Source organism: Hypomesus nipponensis, chromosome 17 (genome assembly GCF_054491055.1).
Source record: "Hypomesus nipponensis isolate SF chromosome 17, ASM5449105v1, whole genome shotgun sequence".
NCBI classification, from domain to species: domain Eukaryota; kingdom Metazoa; phylum Chordata; class Actinopteri; order Osmeriformes; family Osmeridae; genus Hypomesus; species Hypomesus nipponensis.
The window spans coordinates 19,506,349-19,530,276 of record NC_140377.1 but is presented as its reverse complement, the minus strand read 5'-3'; the positions used below and the strand labels follow the sequence as shown (position 1 = coordinate 19,530,276).

The window sequence follows — 23,928 nt, the reverse complement described above, 5'->3', positions numbered from 1 at the left end:
TGTCTTGAATAAACATTTCCAAAACTCAGATTTTGTGTCCAATGTGGTTTCATGGAAATCATTTTGAATAGCTTAAGTTTCGTTTCTGTAAAAACAGTGGTTCTCTGGATTTGCGAACTCTGTTACTTGCGCAAGTGTGTCCGTCTGCTCCCATTGCAGTTGTTCCCCATCACTCAATACCATGAACCAATAAACTGCTCCGGTCAATCTAAAGGGTTGGGCTTTTTATACAAAAAAATTGTCCTGTCGGAGTGTGAATTCTGTTTTTGGAAATTGTTATCTCAGTCGTAGTTTGGAGTTAAACGCGTTGCATTTTAAGGGGGAGCATAGACGGTAGGCTATAGATAACTACACATTTAGGGCATATGTGTTGGCGATAGGCTATGTGTATAGCGTTCATTTTGCTTCTCATTTGTAATCGACTGTATATAAGTATTAGGATCGACACAGTGAAGTCTATCAAAATGTTTATTTGATTTTCCAAATGTCTAGTTGACTGGTGCTTTACAATATACTTCGTATGATGTCAAAACCGACAGTAATCGCGCTTCAGCATCTATAACGGTCTGTGTAGTTTCATACCAGTCAACAAAGCATGCCATTAAATGCCTTTATATGAACCGTAATGTAACAGCCTTGACATTGTTTTATTTGATGTTCCTTATCACAGGCTGAAACCTTGTGCGAAGAGTCCGTCTACCCGTCTGTTTTTCTGAGTAAATTTTTGATTAAATTGACATTATGGCTCTGGATCTGTGCGGACAGCTGTGCAAGGTTATTCTCATCATCTTCAACATCGTGTTCGCTGTAAGTAGGCAACACAAATTTTGTTTCTCATTGTCAAAATGCGCACACGTTTGGAAAAGGGGAAAGTGGAGTTTGGTAGTAATTTGTCCACGACCAACAATTTTCATGTGTGAGACGTAGAAGCCTATACCAATTTTTTCTTCTCTATCATGAAACAGTTTTTTTAATGTTAATGTGTCAACTATAATATTCGATGGAAGACTGCAAAGTATCTTATTGGTTTACAGAATCTTTTTGGGTTACAGTTGGGCCAATGTGGGAACAGTTTAGTTTCTCCTTAGGTTTCATTCCTAATGCTTCGGGCTCCATGGCCCAGAGGTTGCCAGAATACAAACACACACACAGAGAGTGTCACACAATCTCTCTGTGGGATTTTTGATTCTTCTCTGCTGCCATTTTGTATTCTGTAAAGGAAGTCCTATTCAACATTGTCAGGTTTCGTCATCAATACCTAGCCGGGTGTATTCTCCCATATTCTCGGTTGCTTTGAAGAACCACACACTGCACCTGTCTATTCACTTCAGAACTTATGAAATGGCTGTTTTGAGCCCTACAGCCTGAACAAACGTTGCAGTCTTTAAATACAGTTAGTTTAGTTAGTTATTCAATAGTTTTTTTACATCTTGACTCAACACTTAACACTGCATCTCCCAGGTTGTTGCTAAAGACTTTAAAGGAAGTTTTGCTCATTAGGAAGTCAGTATGTTTATGTCTCATTATAAACGCTGTTGTCTTTCTCAAGCCTCTATGTAAAATTTAATTCCTAACGCTTCACACAACATCTGAAGCTGGCTTTAACTGTTCATGTATAAAGCCAGTGGCCAGCATTGAGCAACAGATTATAAATCTTGACACACGCATTATCAAACACAGTGTAAACGGACATATAATAATAATAGTTAATAAGCTTAGGTTCCCTATCCCACTGGCATTGTTAAATAAAATGTATTATTATTGTCATTGTCGTTGACTTGTGGACTGTGAAAGGGTTAACCTGGGAAAATAAACAAGGCGAGGTTTACACACCCATGTCTCATGCACAGACTTGAATCTGAGTGGTTTTATTTCCCCTTGGTGCAGCTGCTTGGTGCTGCCATGCTGGGCCTGGGTCTGTGGTTGCGGTTTGGCGCCAACACGCAAGGTCTCTTCAACGTCAACTTAAACACACAGCAGTTTGTCATTGGTGAGTTACTGTGACTCCAGTCTTATCAGAAGGGTACATCACATGCAGCAAAGAGGAAGTTGAACTTGAATTTTCAATATATTTTGACTGTGAAACTACCTGGTTTGTTTTTCCTATCTCTCTCTCTCTCTCTCTCTCTCTCTCTCTCTCTCTTTCTCCCAATCCCTCCCTCCCTCCCTCCCTCCCTCCCTCCCTCCCTCCCTCCCTCCCTCCCTCCCTCCCTCCCTCCCTCCCTCCCTCCCTCTACCCCTCCCTCCCTCCCTCCCAGGTGTGATGGTGCTGATCGTCCTGGGTGCAGTGATACTGGTGGTGGCCGTGTTTGGAGACTACGGTGCCTGCAACGAGAGCAGTGGCGCCCTGGCAGTGGTGAGACCAGAGCAGACAAGCAGTTGCAGCCACGCTGCGGCATCACACGATCGTTTGCATACATAGTTTCTTTCTTTTCACCTAGTAGCTACTAGAGCCCGACCGATAAAGGATTATTAAGGCCGATAACGATACAAATATTGAATATCGGCTGATGTATCGGAATACGATATTCCGATATATCAGCCGATATATATATTTGTAAACTCTTTCTATTTTTTTAATCCAGAAATGAATGACAAAACAAACTGATTTCTACAACATTAGTTATTTGTAGTTTACATTTAGTCATTTTTAGCAGACCCTCTTATCCAGAGCGACTTACAGTGGGTACAGGGACATTCCCCCAAGTCAAGTAGGGTGAAGTGCCTTTCCCAAGGACATTCCCTAACTGCTCAGCCATCTGACTCCTGTTATTATTTATGAGTCCTCACTAAAATAATATGATAATGCCGTTTAAAAATAAACTTGTTTGTTTTATTGTCACAACAGAACAACATGATAAAAAAACAATACAGATGACTAGCAGTTTGGAAAGTGCCTAATATCGGCCGATAATATTGTCCCACCGATATATCGGTCAGGCTCTACTAGCTACTTGTCATTACTGTAAACATAGAGAGGACTTAGAGAGGAGAAATTCATGGATGTTGGTGTGTGTGTCTAGTGATGAAGTCTCTTTTGTACCCTGTGGTTGTGAAAGTCAATTTAGTCAGTTGCCAAGTTCAAGACATAATCAGAAGTATTTATTACAAATCTGTAAGGTGCAGGTGTCTGAAGTTGAGCATCTCTCAACTGGACAAAGAATACAGGAATGAAGGGGAGTTAAATAGTATCACAATATGGAACGTTTTACGCTCACTAGAAAACGTCAGGGGGGTTTACATAGTCTTCGCAAGCACGGACAAAAGATGCCGCATTCATGGTGCTACATAGCTTTTGTTTCATCTTTAAATAGGGCTCCTAGAAATGGCTTTGACTTTCCTCCTATTTTCCTTGTTCAAAGTTGCATGGCATTATATACTTTGGAACATTGTGACCTCTGACCTACAATCTAGTGTCACAGACATTTCCTCGTCGCATCTCACAAGCAACATAATTCATAGATTCATAGGCATATTTCTCTTTTGGACATGACCAAGGGTCATGTTCTCATGAGCTAATATAGCAGGGTAAAGATCAAACATTGTTTATTATATTCATAACATTCAAAACAGTATAAAAGTAATCATTAGTTGTAATCTTGAATAATTTTTTATTGATCAGTGGTTAATGACAGACCTCTTCACCACACAGAGAAAAGCATGTATGTCCATGTGAAACATTGGAGTGGTCTGGCACCCTGTGAGATAGTGTCCATGGCTCTCTGTCACAATACTGAAGTTCTCTCTATCCCCCTTTCCTAGTTCGCCGTCTTCCTGTCCATCGTATGCGGATTAGTGATTGGAGCAGGAGTGATCGCCTTCATAAGGAGTGATAAGGTGAGTGGGAGAAAGAGAAGAGGAAAGGGAGGGAGTGGTGGGAGGAGGGTAGGAGGAAGTGAGGTCATGTTGAGCAAACTGCCCAACACGGCTGCAGAACGCATTCCTTTGTTGACAATTGCAGCAATGGAGCTTAAAATGGAAGCAACTCGCAACCAAAGCTTTTGTTTGTTCAGCTCTTTCATGGGGTGCAATCAAGCCATACTTTTGTATTTGTATTTTTGTGTAACGATACTTCTCTGTACCAGGTGGGGGAGCAGATGGCCATGTTCTACTCAACGGTGTATGCAAAGTATTTGAATACGGGTGACCCTAGCATGACGGTCACTCTGACCTTGATGCATAACTGGGTAAACTAACATCCCATCACACACATACAAAAATACTGTCTTTCACTTCCAAACCTACTCTTCACAGCAACATTCGAATAATGTTCCAATAATATTCTTCCTGTATATATTTTCATCTATACAATCTGTGATTGGCATCTAGAATACAATAGAAATATATGCAGTTTTGGCTTATAGAGTTGGAAAACTTAATAACATATGCTGTCTGTCTGTCACGATCCATCACGTCATAGTTCCAGTGCTGTGGATTGGTGGGAGCCCTGGACATTCTGGTCAAAAAGACGTGCCCCGATCACAGCTTCACTGGATTATTCACAATGCCTGTGAGTATGAATGTAATGCACTGTAGAAAACGTTTTTGAATGTTTGGTCTCAAATTCGAATGACTCATTTGTAGTGACAGTTGTTGCACTTAAGTCGAGTTCGTTCTGGAAGGAGACACTTGGGACAGCAAAACATTCTCCTGTCAAGGATTTTTAAGGCCAATTCAAATATTTGGTGATTTAAAATCCAATATTCCAATATATCGGCGTATATATATATATATATAATAATCGAGAAACGCATAACAAAACATAAACAGATTTCCCTAACACTCTTCCCAACTCTGGCTGGTTGTAGGGTTTGTGGCGTTCTAAACACAAGTGTTGCCAACAGGGACGTTGTAGAGTTCCCTCTGGTGGAAAAACTCAACACTCATGCAACGCCAACACTCATAACATGGTTGAAGGGTGTTTTGTCCGTTATTTGTTTTCTTTTTTTCTTTTTGTATGTTCATTTATCGGTCATTATAAATGCCGATACTGATTGTTTCGAAAATGTCTAATATCGGCCGATAATATCGGGTCGGGCTCTAGTGTGGACTGTACCATAATGTGGACGGGCTCTCTGGACATGCTTTTGTATCTGCTAGGGGGTGAAAAAATAGTTTTCAGCTTCTGAACTGAGAAACCTAACAGATTCTCTCCACCCTCCCCCAGGCCTGTCCTCCAGCCATTGTCGACCTGTTTAAGGACAAGGCTCCGTTGCTTTTGGGCCTGTTCCTGGGTACAGCTGCTCTGCTGGTAAGAATCCCCACCCCTCCCCCAACCACACACACAGTACTCCTGGTATAGGCATGTCTCACTTAGTCACACACAAGTAACCTTTTTGTGAGGTTTGTTGTACATACACACTACACTATACAATATACACTACACACTATACACTACTGTACATGGCACATCAGACCCATGCTAGTTCCCTATTCCTCATTTTGCAGAGGAGGACAGTGAATGTTTTGTAATGGTAGAGAATGTGATGTGTGAAGTTAGACAGAGAACTTAACCGTGTGTCTCCTCCTTTCTTCCCTCCCCCACTTCTCCTCTGGTGTTAAATACCACCTGACCACATGGGGGTCATATCTAATGCACCCAATCCTTTGGCTCTCGTTTGCTGTCCTTACCGCCTCCCAATACTCTCCCATCCTTTCTTCCCTCTAACACCTCCTCCGTCTCAGCTCCTGGCTCTGGGGTGCAGCTCCCAACTCCGCAAGGAAATCAAGCGCTCCCGAACACCCTCTCCCTCCGCTCCCTCGTACATGATCCTGTCTACCTCCACCAACCTCCCCTCCACCCCCCACCCTGACCCACACCCATACCAAGACCCTGTGGTCTTCCCCCCTCTGACTATGGCCATGACATCTGATGATGTCTAGGTGTGCTGCTAAGCAGGCACTCACACACTCTGGCTCTCCAGTATGTCTGCTTTATATACCCGTCTTCCTGCTTGTCTTTTTCTCCAGTCTGAATTAAAGGACTGGAGCTGAACTGTGAGAATAACATGGTGGTGTTCTTTCAGTGCTTATTAGACTTAAGAATGTATTGTCCCCAAGGGGATATACTAAGTTGATAGAAATGTATCCTGTGTTTGGTGGAATTGTCTTGGTGACATTGTGTATCTGCATCTGCTACCCTCACGCCGTCTCTGGTCATGTTTATAGTGGCTTCCATTTTTGTAACCTCTGTTTCCACCCTGCATGAAGACCCTGACATAAATGGGGCATTAACCACTTCCTGGTCTCCTCCCACTCCTAAACCCTGTTCCGAACATCCTTCCCTCGGTCCCCCCCCCCCCCCCCCACCCACTGTCTCCTTTCATAGGTCATAGTGCTGGTATGCAGTTCTATCCTTTTGAAGGAGATTAAAAGGAGAAAGAATATGTCTCCAATACTATAATTAATTATTGGTACCAATAATGGTATAAAGTAATTTTGACAATGTAGTATTGCTGGACCACTGTTCATTGGACCCAGTTATTAATGTAATGCAGATTGTGATGCTGCTTTTCAGGAAGCATGCATATAAAAAGGGATCCAAACAGGTACTGCAGTGTATAATATATTTTGGTATATTTAGTGGTATACAAGTGAACTGTTATAGTTGGCCATGAGTCTGCTTTTACCTTGTTTTGGATGTTCAATAAAAGCACCCGTGTACCTTCCACATATTGCAGTCAATTCAAGTCAAGCTAATACTAGCTTCCTTACATTTTAAACTTAACTCATCAATATTGATATGTACAATTACATTTAGCAGACGCTCTTATCCAGAGCGACTTACAGTAAGTACAGGGACATTCCCCCCAAGGCAAGTAGGGTGAAGTGCCTTGCCCAAGGACACAAGGTCCTTTGGCACAGCCGGGAATCGAACCGATTACTAGCCCGATTCCCTAACCGCTCAGCCACCTGACTAATACTATCTTACTTACATTTTAAACATCATAAGTCGTCACACACTACACACTCCTAGTGTCACATTAGACCCAAACCAAACCCAAGGGCTTCTGTTCCAGAAAATCTCTTTCCCTCATTCCCATAATGACCAAGGCCAAGCGCTGAGCCAGCAGCCTCATAACTGAGCGTTTGACTAAATAAACACTTCATGTTAAGGGCCTCTGGAGCCCCAAGTGTGGCCCTCAGAACAGAAGCAGTGTCACACCAGGTAGGGTTTAGGCTTTAGTTGTTGACCTCCATTATCATTTCCCCTCTGGCTCAGTTTGTTGGCCTGAGACTGTTCACTGCTGATGACAGAGGTTTTATTCTGAAATGACCAAAGGAAGTTTAAATGTCTAGTAGAATATCATGTTCTAAAGCTTCTTTTTGCACTGTTGTAGGTATTTCTACTGTATGCATTGTACTACTGAGTCTTATGCATAGTCTGTTTAAAAATAAATATTAACTTTTTTATTATTCCTTATCCCCCCTGACTTGCTTCATTTCTTGACTGAATGTTTCAGTAAAAACACATGAACACAGCTCAACGATGCAGCTTTGGTCCTAGAAAACAAAATGACACAAGGCAGCATTTACCACATTAAGCCTCAAGAGATGGACAGTAAACATGCTCAGTAGTGTGGGGTACCTGTGGAAGGTTTTTGAATATATTCAAAATTTGACTGAATTTATCTGAGGGGGTTCTAAGTTTACTGTACCCTGATAGTTTGTGTAACAGGCCTTCTACATCCTTCACATCTCTTTCAGTAAAATGATCTCAATCAAATTTAAAGTTGCATTGGCGTCTACTGTATAGGTCAGGGGTCAACTATTCACTGTATCCACCAGGTGGTGCCATTTCATAACCGGAGGGAGATTACTGGGCCCTTGTCAAGTTACATCCTTGTTATTCAAACTTGAGATCCTTTACCATCTGTTACATATAGAAGCTTCTTGAAATCCAGGTTACAGAGAAGCCTCAGAATGAAACAGTCAGAACAATAACCAGTCAGGTGGTCAAATGGTTTCTTCCAGTCAGTATATGCTTGGCGATCAATTCCAGTATCGGTTGCAACTAGTATCAAAAGCTTTTTATGGCACACTCTATAGGGCATGAGGAGCCACCCTAATAATTGTAGATCTTATAGTCCCAACATATGAGGGGGGGAGGATTTAACAATCCTAAATAGCTTAGCTTTTGATACTCGTTGCAAAAATAGTAGTAAGTATAAGCATTGTCCATTGCTCTGTCTCAATTGTCCATTACTCTGTCTGCATTGTCCCTTACTCTGTCTGCATTGTCCCTTACTCTGTCTGCATTGTCCCTTACTCTGTCTGCATTGTCCATTACTGTCTGCATTGTCCCTTACTCGGTCTGCATTGTCCATTACTGTCTGCATTGTCCCTTACTCTGTCTGCATTGTCCCTTACTCTGTCTGCATTGTCCCTTACTCTGTCTGCATTGTCCATTACTGTCTGCATTGTCCCTTACTCTGTCTGCATTGTCCCTTACTCTGTCTACATTGTCCCTTACTCTGTCTGCATTGTCCCTTACTCTGTCTACATTGTCCCTTACTCTGTCTGCATTGTCCCTTACTCTGTCTACATTGTCCCTTACTCTGTCTGCATTGTCCCTTACTCCGTCTGCATTGTCCATTACTGTCTGCATTGTCCCTTACTCTGTCTGCATTGTCCCTTACTCTGTCTGCATTGTCCATTACTCTGTCTGCATTGTCCCTTACTCTGTCTGCATTGTCCATTACTCTTTCTGCATTGTCCATTACTCTTTCTGCATTGTCCCTTACTCTGTCTGCATTGTCCATTACTCTTTCTGCATTGTCCCTTAATTTGTCTGTATTGTCATAAATGTGAATGTGCATATCTGTCTTTTAATTTACCTCTTGGCTATAGCATTGTGTCCAACCACAACACACACATAAGTACACCAGAATCTTAAAACCTTTCCTTTTCTAAGTCAACACACACCTCCCTGTGCTATGGCTTTGTTAGGAAAACAAACAGGACTGTTACACTCCAACTGTAATATGACTAGTTTATTGACAATGATCAGATACAGTAGAGTGTTTCAGATGGTAGTGAGTCTCTGTGATGGTCCTCTCCTGATATCCACTCAGCCCAGTGAGTTCCAGCCAGGTGAGGAAGACCTGGTCCTCGTCCGTACTGCTGAAAGGACATTTCTGGCTCCTTGGCAACGGTCCTTCTGTTGTCCGGGAGACAGTGGACCAGGAAACCTGCAGGGTAGAAGAACCGAGAGGCAGGAAACCAGAACAAACACCCCACATCAGCCTCCTGGAGATCATCCAGGCCCTGTGTCCAAGTGTCCTGGAGTAAGACACTGGACCCCAAGCTGCTCCCCATGAACAGGCTAGCCTTGCATGGCAGCTCCCTTGCTGTGGGTGTGTATGAATGGGTGAATGAGAAGCATAATGTAAAGTGCTGTGGGTGCCGGGATGGGTGACTGAGAGAGAGAGAGAGGGGGGGGGGAGAGAGAGAGACACAGACAGAGACAGAGAGAGAGAGAGAGAGAGAGAGAGAGAGAGAGAGAGAGAGAGAGAGAGAGAGAGAGGTGTATGTGTGTGTATGTGAGAGAGGGACAGAGCCAGCCAGCCCTTTACGTTGCTGGATACTTAAACGTATCAGTAGGCCGTCCTACTGGCTCCAAGACATCTTGCACGTCTTGACGATACACTTTTGAAGCGCACAGAACATTCGTACGTGTAGAGGACGTCTAGGGGGCTCCTGGTTGTTCTCGTGGTCCTTCGACTGCTCCAGATTGGCAGGCAAACCACACTTAGCCCCTGTGACAAGATAACATTTTAAATTGGTGAATTCAAAGTTAGACTTTGTCAGAGGAATTAGCCCAATCTACAGGATCACTTTGTGATTCATTAAGGATGACAAGCAGTGGTGGTCGCTCACCAGGTGTGACGTGAGAGCTGGGGGGAAGCTCCTCCTGGGCTGAGGGCTTCTTGGGCTCCGTCTTTCTCTTCAGAAACTGCAGGGGAAAACACAGAACATGCTGGAATCTATGGAAACTATATGACAACACCTCTCAGTCCACCAAAGCATCAAGATTTAGAACAACAACAGCCACTCAGTCCCAACAGTGCCTCTTCATTCTAAACTTGCTCCATTACATGAATAACCAACCCATGGTCATTCATTCTGTACTCATACGATATACTATAAGCTCTGCTCTATAAGTTATATTACATCAATAACCCACCTTGTTCTTGAAGAGCTTGGCTTTCTTGCTCCACCACTTCAATCCCTTCTTTGGCTTTCTGGTCTTTCCCGCAGAGGTCGACGCTGTCCCAGCATCGATGATGACCGGTGCAGGGCTGAGCTCACCGAGATCTTTCCCAGGACACGGAGCTGCAGCAGCAGACTCACACAGAGTGTCCATCACTCTCTCCGTCGGGATCCTGACCGTGCGGTCCAGGGTCTCCTGGCAGGCCAGGCTGGAGGTCGAGGGAAGGTCCAGTTCCAGGCTCTCCTGCAGCTGACCCTTAACCGAGCTCTCAGCAAAGCTGTGGATGAGCTCCTGTCTGGAGGGTATCGGGGGGATGATCTCGACTGTACGATCTTCGAGCGCCGACAGCTTGTCTGCAGCTTTCTGCAGGGTCCTCAGCGTGCTGTCATAAAGCAGCTGGCTGGAGGAGTGGACCTGCTCCCAGAACTTCATGCCACCAGATCTCGTCTTAGCTGAGGCCTTGTGCTGCTCAACCACCTCATGGAGATCATCCAGGATCACACTGAGCAGGTTATCACAGTTCTCAGAGGAGACAAGCAGAGATGGATGCTCTGAGCTCTCTGGATTGGCCGCATGAGATGAGCCACGAGGGGTCGCCGGCTGGCGAGAGAGCTTCTGAGTTGCTCTCCTCATGGCCTGCTGGAACAGATCTTTCCCTTTGGTCGCATACTCTTTTATCATCGCTCCCACTCGCTTGTCATTTTGAACCTGGCTCTGCCCAGCTGCGGGTGGGCCCTGAGGACATAAAAAGATCAAGGTCTCCTGGACCTCTGTGGTTCTGTGTCCACTCCCTGGCAGAAGGGTGTCGACAAACAAGGAGCGGTAGATGTGGGAAAAAGACAACTCCGGGCGCCTTAGGATCAGCGAATGATCCAAGATGGCTGAGATGCCTTCGATCAGCTCCTCGATCTCCACTTCCTCTACGCCCTTGTTCAGACAGGCCAACATCTGTTCGTTGGCCAGCTCCTGGAGTTTGGTCAAGCCTTCGTTCTTCACGCTCTCCCGATAGCAGAACTCACTGCTTATGGCTCTGCAGGCTGCTGTCACCGTGTCGACAGACCGGATCAACAGAAGCCTGATGAGAGACGAGGGCAAACTTTCCAGGGACGTCTCGCTCAACAAAGAGACGCTCTCGTCCGCCGTCACATCTCCCATCCTGGAAGAGCTCACCAGGGGGGTCAGTTTGGCCGCTGCCTTGCAGACCATCTTCTTGGCTGCAGAGGAAACATCCAATGTGTCCCATCCTGTGAGGGAGGAGCTGTTCCCTGCTCTGGATGTTGAAGACTGGCTTTCCAGCAACTCAACAGCACTTTTCACAGACTCAATTATCCCATCGACCAGGTCAATGGCCAGGGAATGTCCAGAGCGTCCGCTCCCCAGATAAGGGATCATGACCAAATCCTCAGTTTGTCCTTGGCTGGATGGAAATGTGGATGAGCCCTCCTTAATGCACTGCCCAAAATGCTCCTCCAGCTTCAGCTCCACAGCCTGGATGACGTTGGTCCTCGACATGGTGGTCAGGAGCTCTCCTAGGGACCTTCCGGAAGACCGACTGCTGCTCCCTGACCTCCTCAGCAGTGGTAGAGTCTGCACGTCGGCACAGACAGCAGAGAGGAAGTAGCTCACAGAGGAAAAAACAGGCCCTTGAGCTTCTTCTTGGAGGGCGGCCCTGGCTGCCAGGACGTTGCCGATGACCGCCTCGATCAACTCAGCTGCCACAGAGCCCAGACTGGCCTTGGCCTCCACCTGCAGATCCGGAGAGGGGGTTCCACTGGGTCTGCTGGCTGTGCTGGGGAGCATTCTCTCCACTCCACTGACGCCCTGGGAAGTGGACGCAACCTCCAGGGCTACCAGCTGGTCTTTTGACCCAGTGGCGGGTACTGAAGGAGGGGGCAGATCTGAGGCCTCGACCAGGTCCATGTCCTCCAAACTTAGAGGCCTGACGGTCAACCCCCTGATGAAGGTGCCCTTGTTTCCAGACAGACTTCCCTCTCTTCCCTCGTTCACCTTGGGCTGAGATGAGTCTGTATTATCTTTCTCCATGTCTCTTCCTCAAAGACTGCCTCAGGTCCACACTTGCTGTGACAGTCTGATTTGAGAGAGAGGCTTTCACAAATGACACCTGAAAAGACAGACTTTTCCAAAGAACACAGAGAATATAATTACTTTTTCAGAATAATCTAATATCTACTTACATATCTACATGAAATAATTTGTCTTGGAAATGTAAAACTTAAAAGTTAAGATGCAAAACAAAGGGACCATATTACATGATAATATTTCTCTGTTCCAATACGAATTTGTCAAGGTTAAGGCGTTGCAGTGATCTAAATCCTTGTCCAAACAAATGTTTACGCAAAACTGAGCACAGTGATCAGAACGGCCTTTATTTGATGAATTACGTCATAATACAGCAAACGTCATCTAACAGCAGACGTCGAAATTTGAAGATGGCTCTATTGACTCTTCCAAAGAACACAGATTAAGGCTACAATAAATTTTTCAGATCAATGTATTATCGACCTTCACATCTAGCCGAGAACATCGTCTTGAAAATGTAACCCTTACAACTTGGAAAAAGTCTCCGTAACTTCCTTACAACTTGAAAGTCTCCGTATCTCCATTTCAAATCACAGGCCAATGCAGTCATGCTGCTAACCCATACCACACACAGTTACAACAGTACATTACAGAAATTTCATCCACGACGTTGCGGTTATCATTGCTAACGGCTACGTACCTAGCTCGCTTTTTGTCAGCTAGCTAACTTATTTCACAAACATAACATGTGAAAACGTACTTTGGTAACAACACTGTGATAACAACATATAGACATTCACATAACACAAACACAGCATTTTATAGGACTTATACCTGAAAAGGGGAGTAGCTAATTGAATAAACGATGCACGGACAAAACTCCCTCAAATCATGTAGGCCTATTTCACAACTGAAGGGAGGGAGCGACGTGCACCGAAACCTAGCTCAATCGTTACATTCCCCCTGCTGGAGCCCTATGGTAACTACAATGATCCCATATTTAGCAAAGCACTTTTCATATAAAAAACAACAACCGACAACACCACCCGAACCATAAACTGTGATATCACCAACGCACATTATTCCATCTGTCACACAAAACAATCTGAATATTTACTTACATTATAATATTTCTGTGTTCCAATACGAAGTGGTCAAGGTGAAAGCGTCGTAGAGATCCAAATCTTTGTCCAAGAAAATGTTCAATAAGAAATGAGAGCAGTGATCAGAACGGCCTTTTATAGTTTATTTGATGATTACGTCATAATACAGCAAACGTCATCAAACAGCAGACGGCGCTCTTTACACCCAGTCTGTTTCGAGTCCAGGCCGTGGTCTCATATCAGTGTTAAACTGGATCGTACATTTAATTGAACATGAACTGTCTGTTTTAATCACGTTTTGAAAAGTGAAAATGTGTACCCCCCACCACACATTTTGTATCAAGAAAAATATATTTAACAGTGGTATCCACTATTATATAGATTTCAAAAATCTGTCCCACCCACATTGGAAAATAAACCGATGATGCTGATGTTCCATAATGACTTATTTAATTATGATTTGCCCATTTAGACGAATCAAGTTTTTTTCGACTGGATATCATCCTTGTGCACAGACGCTTCGCTTCACCTTTACACATTAGGAGGCTACTAGTTTTCTTGAACGCTGCTTGTCTTGCATCCTCTGCACAGGACCACTGATGCAAACATGAAGCTACAACTTTTTCATTGGTGTGATTATGATATTCATACAAACATAAGAATCACCGGAACATTGTTTCTAACATTGTTTAACATCACGATTTGCGCTGGGGGTACTGTTGATACATTTGGCCTATATGGCGCCAATGCGCCAGATGTAGGACCGGTACTGGTGAGACCACCGTAATGGTGAATACTCAATGTTCATTACGTTCATTATTTGTTGATGAACAAATAAAAAAATTTGTTTGAAGGATGTTTGCTGACTGTTCAATGAATAAAGACTGGCTTGTTTATTCAAGTGGATCTTTTGACTTAAAATTCAAAATCTTTCATTATCACAAATGTTCAGGTTAAACAATATTGCCAAAGCATTTTCACCACATATCAGGAAATCTAACTCTCATCTATCATAAAACAAACACCAATATAAACAAGATTTCATATTTACTGTAGCTATTCTAACAAAAGTCTTGTATTTCTGAGAGGAGCTTTCTGAGGTCCTGGACCAGTCAGACACCTTGAGCCACATAGCCACTCTGAGGGACTATTGCGACAGGCACTCAAAATGGAGCCTTCATAGTTAGACAGAGCTGGAGATGATGACAGACATCAAGGAAAGGGCTGACAGAATCAACCTGACTTTCAAGCACGTCCGAGAGTCTCCGAACAGGTGGAATGCGCTTGGAGAGTACATGAAGAGTGGCCTGACGCAGGTGACAGCAGGCAGTTGATGGGAGGAGCGGGGGGGGGGGGGGGCATTACGATTTGCGCTGGGGGGTGCTGTTGATACATTTCGCCTAGGGCGTAAGATGTGCTAGGACAGGTACTGACTAGACATTTTCATCGACAAAACTAATGTGTGTTCTGTTTCGTAGTGTGAGTCTTGAAGGAATGCAATGGATTTCACTATGTGGCAGAAATTAAACATTTTACCACACAAAGGCAATGTTTGGGAAAAAACGCCACAGGCCTACTCAGTTACCGGCGAGTTTCCATGTATTTCAAAAGTAAACATGGAGGAGGTCACGGCGAAGTGTAGCGTGAGACGATTTTGACTTAAAAATGACTTTATTCACTGCCAACACTGCAAAGCTGAGTATAAATACAACTCCACGACCAGTACCGGTCCCAGCACATCTGGCGCCCTAGGCGAAATGTATCAACAGCACCCCCAGCGCAAATCGCTGTTTTTTCTATTTTCACTGCATTTTAATATAGTCTATAAATATATTAGGCTACACACTTACAAGTTTTGCCATATGCAATCTGGCAACGCTGAGCACCTTGCTGCCTTTGTTATCATTAGTGCTTTAATACAGAGGTCTTAACCCAGGTCCTCAGGGACCCCCTGCCCTACCTGTTTTAGATGTTTACCTGCTCCAACACACCTGGTTCAAATAAATGGTCGTTAACAGGCTTTTGCATAACTAGATAACGACCCATTGATTTGAATCAGGTGTGTTGGAGCAGGGAAACATCTAAAACGTGCAGGACAGGGGGTCCCTGAGGACCAGGGTTGAAGACCTCTGCTTTAATATATGAGGAGGACTGAAAAGTTTCTTAATTTTCTTATTTTAATGTGTGGTCATATAAATATTTTTTATTTAGAATGTTATTGTTTAGAACATTTTATTTGTTATCATTATTGCTTTAATATATGGACAAGACACATTAAATACATTAAACAACCTGTTATGTTCTGTCTTGTCCAGTGCTGGTTTTGTGTGTGTCTGTCCAGTCTGTTCCAGGTCCCATACCCCAATACTCAGGTTCACATCTTCCAGTTCACCTCCCAACCAGATGCACCTGTTACCCATCTATCGTTACCTGCACAGTTCATCTACCCTGGCTTCCCACAGACTTATTGCCAGTTCAACGCTGTTACTTTGACGGTAGTTGGTCGTTGCCTTGCCCTGCCCTGCCTGCCTTGAAGATACTAACTTGTTTCTGTCCTTGTGTGCTACAGACACCACCACTTACGGTTCCAACCCCGCTTCCTCCTGTCTGGAATCCACGGACCTCACCATCATTACCCTCTGTTTGGCTACAATAAACCTGTTTCATATCCCTATCAGCATCTGAGAGTTGCATTTGGGTTCACCTGTCACTCCCCGGGCAGCCGGGATCACAACACAACCACTGAAAGCCACAGAAGCACTGGACTAAATGCCACAAAAAATATTTATTTTACATTTGCACTTTGCAATTTTGTAAAGGTTCACTAAATAAATGATCAAACAGCCTATACTTTTTTTTATGATATAGCTTATGTCATTTATATCCTTTCATTTGTTTCATTAATTCCTCCGTCACCTTGGTATAATAAAATGTCACCAGATGTCAACTCAGATGTTGTGTATCCAAAGTGCTTTCATGGAAATCATTTTGAATATCCTAAGTTTCGTTTCTGTAAAATCGGGTCTCTGCACTTCAAACTCCGCTATTTGCGCAGGTGTGACATCCTGCTCCCATTGAAGTTGTTCCCCATCATTCAACACTATAAACCAATCAACTGTCGATCTAAAGGGTTGGGCTTTTTATATAAAATAATTGTCCTGTCGGAGTGTGAAATTCTGGAAATTGTTATCCCAGTCGTATTTTGGAGTTCAACGTGTTGCATTTCAACACGGACCATTGCCGGTAAGCTATGTCATAGATAAACATTTAGGGTAGTATAGGCTGTTTGCATAGCATTAATTTGCTTCTCAGTAATTGACAGGGTAAATAAGTATTAGGATCGACACAGTGAAGTCTATCAAAATTGTTATTAGAATTTTTTCAAATAACTATGTTGACTGGTGCTTTACAATATAGGCTATGTGATGCCAAAACCAACTGTAATCGCGCTTCAGCATCTATGACCGTCTTTGTAGTTTCATACCAGTCAACAAAGCATTAAATGAAATGCCTTTATATGAACCGTAAAGTAACAGCCTTAACATTGTGTTATTTGTTGTTCCGTATTGCAGGCTGAAACCTTGTGCGAAAAGTCCGTCTACCCGTCTGTTTTCTGAGTAAATCTAGGGTTAAATTGACATCATGGCTATGGATCTGTGCGGACAGCTGTGCAAGGTTATTCTCATCATCTTCAACATCGTGTTCGCCGTAAGTAGGCTACGGTAATTTTGTTTCTCATTGTCAAACTGCGGACACGTTTCGCGGGGGAAAGTGGGGGTTTGTAGTAATTTGTCCACGAACAACAATTTTCACCTGTGTTTTTTTTATCCTAAAGTGTATCGTAAATAGCAATGTCAACTTTAAAATATGGAATACCGTGTCAGTCAAAATGTAATAAATAAATAGGCTAGATAAATAAATACATAAATACATAAACGAATATGGCCATGAAATAAACCCTGAAATTAAAATATATTGTAATAAATAGATAAATATAGCGTCATATAATTATATAGCTGAATCAATTTACCTACATAAATAAATAAATAAATAGGCCTGAATACATTTACTTATTTCAAAATGACATTTTTGGAAAGACAACATTTATTTATTTCATCGGATTTGTATTTTATTTCCTCATGCCACATTTAATTATTTTTTGGGACTTCTATTTCCTGCCACCACATATATTTCCAAGCACCACATTTATGTCTGTGCTGTATTTATTTAGCCTGGCTGCCAGCCCAATTTATCCCCGCCCACAAAAACATTTGGTCGGGAAGTTGGGTCTGGGGCATAGAGTTAGGTCTGGGGGGCTCGTTTGCGGAAAAAACTATACCCAAACATGAGCTGTTCGGACCAATGAAATTGTCAGGGCGGGTTTTATACGATGATGGAATATAATCAACAGTAACGTAATCAACCACGTCACCAAAGAGCGCTTGGGTTGAATTTGTTTTCAACGAACAACATTACGTTGCTCTGGTTGTAGGTCTATCTAATTGAGCGAAGAGGGATTTGTTTTACGAGGTCGGTTGAAACACGCCCCATACGCACAGCCCAACGGAGAGTTCTCATATTCTCATATTCTGACAAGTATGACAACGTCAGGCTAGTATATATTTCCAATCCATGCAATCTAACATGCAAGCATACTGGAAAAGTATTCCCTGAACCCTCGCAAAAAGGCGGTGGAGCAAGCCCCTGGAAAATGTGTGGCTAGTTGAAGGCACCTTTATCTGAAAAAGAGAGAAAAATAAATGCTTGTCATCTACAAACATATTGATGAAAACTTCCTTTTACTATATAACCTCACTGCAAACTGGATGTGCTGCTGCTGTTTCATTTTCTCTTCATACCTAAAATTAGAACAGAACGGTTGTCATTGATATGCAAACACCCCTGATTATGTCCTGTAAACTGAACTGTATGTACTATGTGTATCAACAGTCTTACCAGTGCCCCGCTCTATACTGTTGGCTTTTCAAACCTGATTAACTGCCATAGTTTGCTATATAAACCCAAAATCCCAAAAGAGGTTTACATCAGAAATCTTACCTGAAAGAAAACAATTATATTAGATACAAAATAGTTACAAATCATTTTACAGCTGGCTTTACTGGCTTTTCAAACATGATCAACAGCTTTCTTTTACAACCTATGTAAATCTGACCGCATAATCGTCTAAAAGAGGAGATATGTAAACCCCCTCTTCTTCATCCTCACCCTTATATTCGACAAGTAAACTACCTGTGCTGCAGCCCACTGCTCTACCTGTGCTGCAGCCCACTGCTCTACCTGTGCTGCAGCCCACTGCTCTACCTGTGTTGCAGCCCACTGCTCTACCTGTGCTGCAGCCCACTGCTCTACCTGTGCTGCAGCCCACTACTCTACCTGTGCTGCAGCCCACTACTCTACCTGTGCTGCAGCCCACTACTCTACCTGTGCTGCAGCCCACTACTCTACCTGTGCTGCAGCCCACTACTCTACCTGTGCTGCAGCCCACTGCTCTACCTGTGCTGCAGCCCACTGCTGTACCTGTGCTGCAGCCCACTGCTCTACCTGTGCTGCAGCCCACTACTCTACCTGTGCTGCAGCCCACTACTAAAAAACCCAAAGTCGCACTCACAACTGACTTGAATGGTATGGCTTCACTTCAGGTCTCACTAAATGGTAATACCGGCATGGCATAATGGTGAGGCTAGATAGTTATAGCTGCCTTCTTATCAACCTTTCTTTCTTTAAAGAAGCGCGCACTGCACCTGGCTGTTCACTTCAGAACTCATGGAATGTCTGTTTGTCAGCCCTACAGCCTGAACAAACGTTCCAGTCTCTAAATACATTGAGAATAGTATTAACATCTTGACTCAACACCTAGCACTGCATCTCCCCGGTTGTTGCTAAAGACTCTAAAGGAAGTTTTGCTCACTAAGAAGTCAGTAGGCTATGTCTCATTATAAACGCTGTTGTCTATCGCAAGCCTCTATGTAAAATGGCATTCCTAACGCTTCACACAACATCTGAAGCCGGGGTCAACTGAGCATGTATAAAGCCTGTGGGCTAGTCTGGTCCTAACCAGACTCTCGTACATTTTATTTGTACTGAAAGTCTGGCCTCGCTCCATTGACAAGCATTGACTTCCTTGTAGGCGGGTACTCTGTTGAAGTTTAAAACTATTGGATCTGCCCAGAGCCACTCTGATCTGCCATAACCAATCGCTAGCATTTGCCTTAGCCAATTCCTTCACCACTACTGTAACAGAGCTAGCTGCCGTAGCTGGAAAATCAAACTTTTCCCGAACTCCGTGGGGAGGAGGGCCACAACATTATGGCCACCAACAAAACTCTTTTAGCTTTAGCTGTTGGATATTTGGCAGCAATGCCACAACGGACTGAACAGCTTGGCTTGCATCTTTCTCCGCCGCCATTACGGAACGACAATACAAACTAGCGCACAACATCAACGTCCTCGTTCTCAGCCACTCCCTCTGTTCGCTAATTGGCCGGTTAAAAAATAACCTGCAAAATACGACTTACCTACTGAATAGCCAGACCGAGTACAGAAGCTAAATCCAAATTGAGCGGAAGTACGTAGGTCGGCAGAGCCAGGCTACCAGTGGCCGGCATTGAGCAACAGATTATAAATCTTGACACACGCATTATCAAACACATTGTAAACTGATATATAATAATACCGTATTTTCCGGACTATAAGGCACACTTAAAAGCCTTTAATTTTCAAAAAAAACGACAGTGCGCCTTATAATCCGGAGCGCCTTATATATTGATAAATCCTGGTTGAGTTTACGGACCTCGAAGCGATTTTGTGTGGTACACGGCGCTCTGTCAAAATGTTTTAGTACGACTTTGGTAAACTACAAAGCCGCACCGCTTGCAGCATTACGGCTACTGCAGTCAGAGGCGTCGCGGAGAAATACATACTGTGCTTCAACATAATATTACAGAGTGTGTGTAGAAGGACCCCAAAATGGCACCTGTAAAGAGACACGCTTACGAAGCGGACTTCAAGCTGGGAGTTGTTGTGACGCTCATTAACGTTTGAGCAATGTTGAGTTATTGTGAACACGTTTAATAAAGTTTGACTGACTGTTTTGTTTCGCTTAATGCGCATAATAATCCGGTGCACTTTATATATGAAAAAATAATCGAAAATAGACCATTCATTGACAGTGCACCTTATAATACAGTGTGCCCTATAGTGCGGAACATGCGGTAATAATAATAGATTCATAAGCTTACGCTTAGGTTCTGTATAACACTAGAATTGTTAATTGTCGTTGACTTGTGGACTGTGAAATGGTTAAACTGGGAAAATAAACAAGGCGAGGTTTACACACCCATGTCTCGTGCACAGACTGGAATCTGAGTGGTTTTATTTCCCCGTGGTGCAGCTGCTTGGTGCTGCCATTCTGGGCCTGGGTCTGTGGCTGCGGTTTGGCGCGGACACACAAGGCCTCTTCGACGTCAACTTCAACACACAGCAGTTTGTCATTGGTGAGTTACTGTGATTCCAGTCTTATCAGAAGGGTACATCACATGCAGCAAAGAGGAAGTTGAAGTTGAACTGAATGTAGCGTAGCGACTTTCTTTGCGACCTTTAAATATATTTTGACTGTTAAACTACCTGCTTTGTTTTTCCAATCCCTCCCTCCCTCCCTCCCTCCCTCCCTCCCTCCCTCCCTCCCTCCCTCCCTCCCTCCCTCCCTCCCTCCCTCCCAGGTGTGATCGTGCTGATCGTCCTGGGTGCAGTGATACTGGTGGTGGCAGTGTTTGGAGTCTTTGGCGCCTGCAGCTCGAACAGCGGCCTCCTGACAGTGGTGAGACCAGAGCAGACAAACAGCTGCAGCTTCATTGGAGTGGTCTGGCACCCTGTGAGAGTGTGTCCATGGCTCTCTGTCACAATACTGAAGTTCTCTCTATCCCCCTTTCCCAGTTTGCTGTCTTCCTGGTCATGCTATGTACGGCCGTGATTGCAGCAGGAGTGATCGCCTTCACAAGGAGTGATGAGGTGAGTGGGAGAAAGGGAATATGAAACGGAGGGAGTGGTGGGAGGAGGGTAGGAGGAAGTGAGGTCATGTTGAGCAAACAGCCCAACACGGATGCAGAACACATTCCTTTGTTGACTATTGCAGCAATGCAGCTTAATATTGACGCAACTCCCAACCAAAGGTTTCGTTTGTTCAGGTCTTTCATGGGATGGAATCGAGCCATACTTTTGTATTGATGACCAGTTCCACATCATTGGCTCGGTCTACTTTCTGAAGAGCGTTGTTATGTGTGTAAATACTTCTCTGTATCAGGTGGGGGAGCAGATGGCCACGTTCTACGCGACGGTGTATGCAAAGTATTTGAATACGGGTGACCCTAGCATGACGGTCACTCTGACCTTGATGCATAACTGGGTAAACTAACATCCCATCACACACATACAAAAATACTGTCTTTCACTTCCAAACCTACTCTTCACAGCAACATTCGAATAATGTTCCAATAATATTCTTCCTGTATATATTTCACCTGTACAGTCTGTGATTGGCATCTAGAATGCAGTTTTGGCATATTCAAGAGTTGGAAAACTCAGTAACACATGCTGTCTGTCTGTCCCGCTCCATCACATCGTAGTTCCAGTGCTGTGGATTGGTGGGAGCCCTGGACATTCTGGTCAAAAAGACATGCCCCGATCACAGCTTCACCGAGTTTTTCACGATGCCTGTGAGTATGAATGTAATGCACTGTAGAAAACGTCATTAAATGTTGGGTCTCCAATTCGAATGACTCATTCTTAGTGGCAGTTGTTGCACTTAAGTTGAGTTCGCTCTGGAAGGCAACACTTGGGACTGCGAGATGTTCTCCGTTCGTCCCCGACCCTGTACTTATCCGCAATTTAGAGGCTTTCTGGATATGCTGTTGTATCTGTTAGAGGGTGAAAGAAATAGTTTTACGCTTCTGAACCGAAAAAACTTAACAGATTCCCTCCCCCAGGCCTGCCCCCCAGCCATCATCGACTTGTTTAAGGACAAGGCTCCCTTGGTTTTGGGCCTGTTCCTGGGTACAGCTGCTCTGCTGGTAAGAATCCCCACCCCTCCCCCAACCAAACACACAGTACTCCTGGTATAGGTATGTCCCATTTAGACAGCTCCCAACTCCGCAAGGAGATCAAGCGCTCCCGAACACCCTCTACTTCCTACATGATCCTGTCTACCTCCACCAGCCTCTCCTCCACCCCCCACCCTGACCCACACCCATACCAAGACCCTGTGGTCTTCCCCCCTCTGACTATGGCCAGGGCGTCTGCTGATGTCTAGGTGTGCTGCTAAGCAGGCACTCACACACTCTGTCTCCAGTATGTCTGCTTTATATACCTGTCTTCCTGCTTGTCTTTTTCTCCGGTCTGAATTGAAGGACTGGAGGTGTACTGTGAGAATAACGTGGTGATCTTTCAGTGCTTACAAGACTTTAGACTTTATTGTCTCCAAGGGGAAATGATAGAAATGTATGTTTGGTGGTATTGTCTCGCCTGCGTTGTGTATCTGTATCTCCATCTGCTACCCTCACTCCGTCACTGGCCGTGTTTATAGTCAATGGACAAAGTCTAGACAAATTTTACTGGGGGGGGGCAAGGTGGGGCCAGTGTTTAATCAGAGGGTCACTTAAAAAAACATAAAATACTTTAATTTTGCTTTACACTAAAATCATACAAACGGCTGGCTCTCACTCTTGCAGCTCCTCAGCCTCTCAATCAGGTCAGGGGGGGAGGACGGGGACATTTTAACAGGGTCCCTGGCCCCCGTGTAGAACCGCCACTGTTTATAGTATATTTAATACATCAATTTTTGTGACCTCTGTTTCCACCCTGCACAAAGACTCTGACATGAAATGGGGCATTTACCACTTCCTGGTCTCCTCCCACTCCTAAACTCTGTTCCTAACATCCTTCCCTCCTCCCCCCCACTCCCCCCACCCACTGTCTCCTTTCATAGGTCATAGTGCTGGTATGCAGTTCTATCCTTGTGAAGGAGATTAAAAGGACAAATCAGATTATGGTCCCCAATATTATGATGCAGAATAGGCTCCCCAATGTTATAATGATTGGTACCAATTAATGAGCATGGTATAATGTAATTTTGACTTTTGTTTTCTTTTTTCTATTTCTGGACTACTGTTCATTTGACCCAGTTACTAATGTAATGCAGATTTTGATGCTGCTATTCAGGAAGCATGCATATAAAAAGGGATCCAAACAGGTATACTGCAGTGTATAATATATTTTGGTATATTTATTTGTTACAAGTGAACTGTTATAGATGGCCATGAGTCTGCTTTTACCTTGTTTTGGATGTTCAACAAAAGCACCTGTGTATCTTCCACTTGAATAGCAGTCTATTCAAGTCAATCTAATACTAGCTTTCTTACATGTTAAAACATCATTAATTCCTCAATATTGATATGTATACTCTTCCATACGCACGCCTAGTCTCACATTACAGAACCCAAACCAAACCCAAGGGCTTCCGTTCCAGAGAATCTCTTTCCCTCATTCCCATAATGACCA

General features: G+C 43.9%; 2 protein-coding genes and 1 pseudogene across 8 annotated transcripts; 2 read left to right on the top strand and 1 right to left on the bottom strand.

The window, feature by feature from the left end:
- The first annotated feature begins 236 nt into the window (after nt 1–236).
- LOC146253889 (CD9 antigen-like) lies at nt 237–7,423 on the top strand. Of its 4 annotated transcripts, XM_084677911.1 has the most exons (10): nt 239–333; nt 493–564; nt 671–807; nt 1,888–1,990; nt 2,259–2,356; nt 3,763–3,837; nt 4,086–4,187; nt 4,421–4,510; nt 5,168–5,251; nt 5,686–6,007. In XM_084677911.1, the coding sequence occupies exons 3-10, from the start codon at nt 742–744 to the stop codon at nt 5,881–5,883; spliced, it is 816 nt and encodes a 271-aa protein (XP_084534037.1). In that variant the 5' UTR covers nt 239–333; nt 493–564; nt 671–741; the 3' UTR covers nt 5,884–6,007. The 4 variants fall into 4 exon arrangements, with proteins under 4 accessions (XP_084534038.1, XP_084534037.1, XP_084534039.1 ...); XM_084677912.1 differs by lacking the exon at nt 493–564 and having other exon boundaries at nt 237–333; XM_084677913.1 differs by lacking the exons at nt 239–333; nt 5,686–6,007 and adding an exon at nt 6,329–7,423 and having other exon boundaries at nt 344–564.
- Nucleotides 7,424–9,474: 2,051 nt separating this feature from the next.
- Nucleotides 9,475–13,502, bottom strand: LOC146253888 (uncharacterized). Of its 3 annotated transcripts, none has more exons than XM_084677907.1 (4): nt 13,375–13,502; nt 10,187–12,348; nt 9,880–9,955; nt 9,475–9,758 (listed from the first exon to the last, which is right to left on the bottom strand). In XM_084677907.1, the coding sequence occupies exons 2-4, from the start codon at nt 12,254–12,256 to the stop codon at nt 9,610–9,612; spliced, it is 2,295 nt and encodes a 764-aa protein (XP_084534033.1). In that variant the 5' UTR covers nt 12,257–12,348; nt 13,375–13,502; the 3' UTR covers nt 9,475–9,609. The 3 variants fall into 3 exon arrangements, with proteins under 3 accessions (XP_084534033.1, XP_084534032.1, XP_084534035.1); XM_084677906.1 differs by lacking the exon at nt 13,375–13,502 and adding an exon at nt 13,088–13,227; XM_084677909.1 differs by lacking the exon at nt 13,375–13,502 and adding an exon at nt 12,484–12,585.
- A 3,121-nt stretch (nt 13,503–16,623) lies between these two features.
- Nucleotides 16,624–22,681, top strand: LOC146253887 (CD9 antigen-like; annotated as a pseudogene). Its single transcript, XR_014731774.1, has 7 exons — nt 16,624–17,064; nt 20,768–20,870; nt 21,096–21,193; nt 21,310–21,384; nt 21,677–21,778; nt 21,999–22,088; nt 22,359–22,681. The product of XR_014731774.1 is annotated as a CD9 antigen-like (transcript).
- Nucleotides 22,682–23,928: the final 1,247 nt, after the last annotated feature.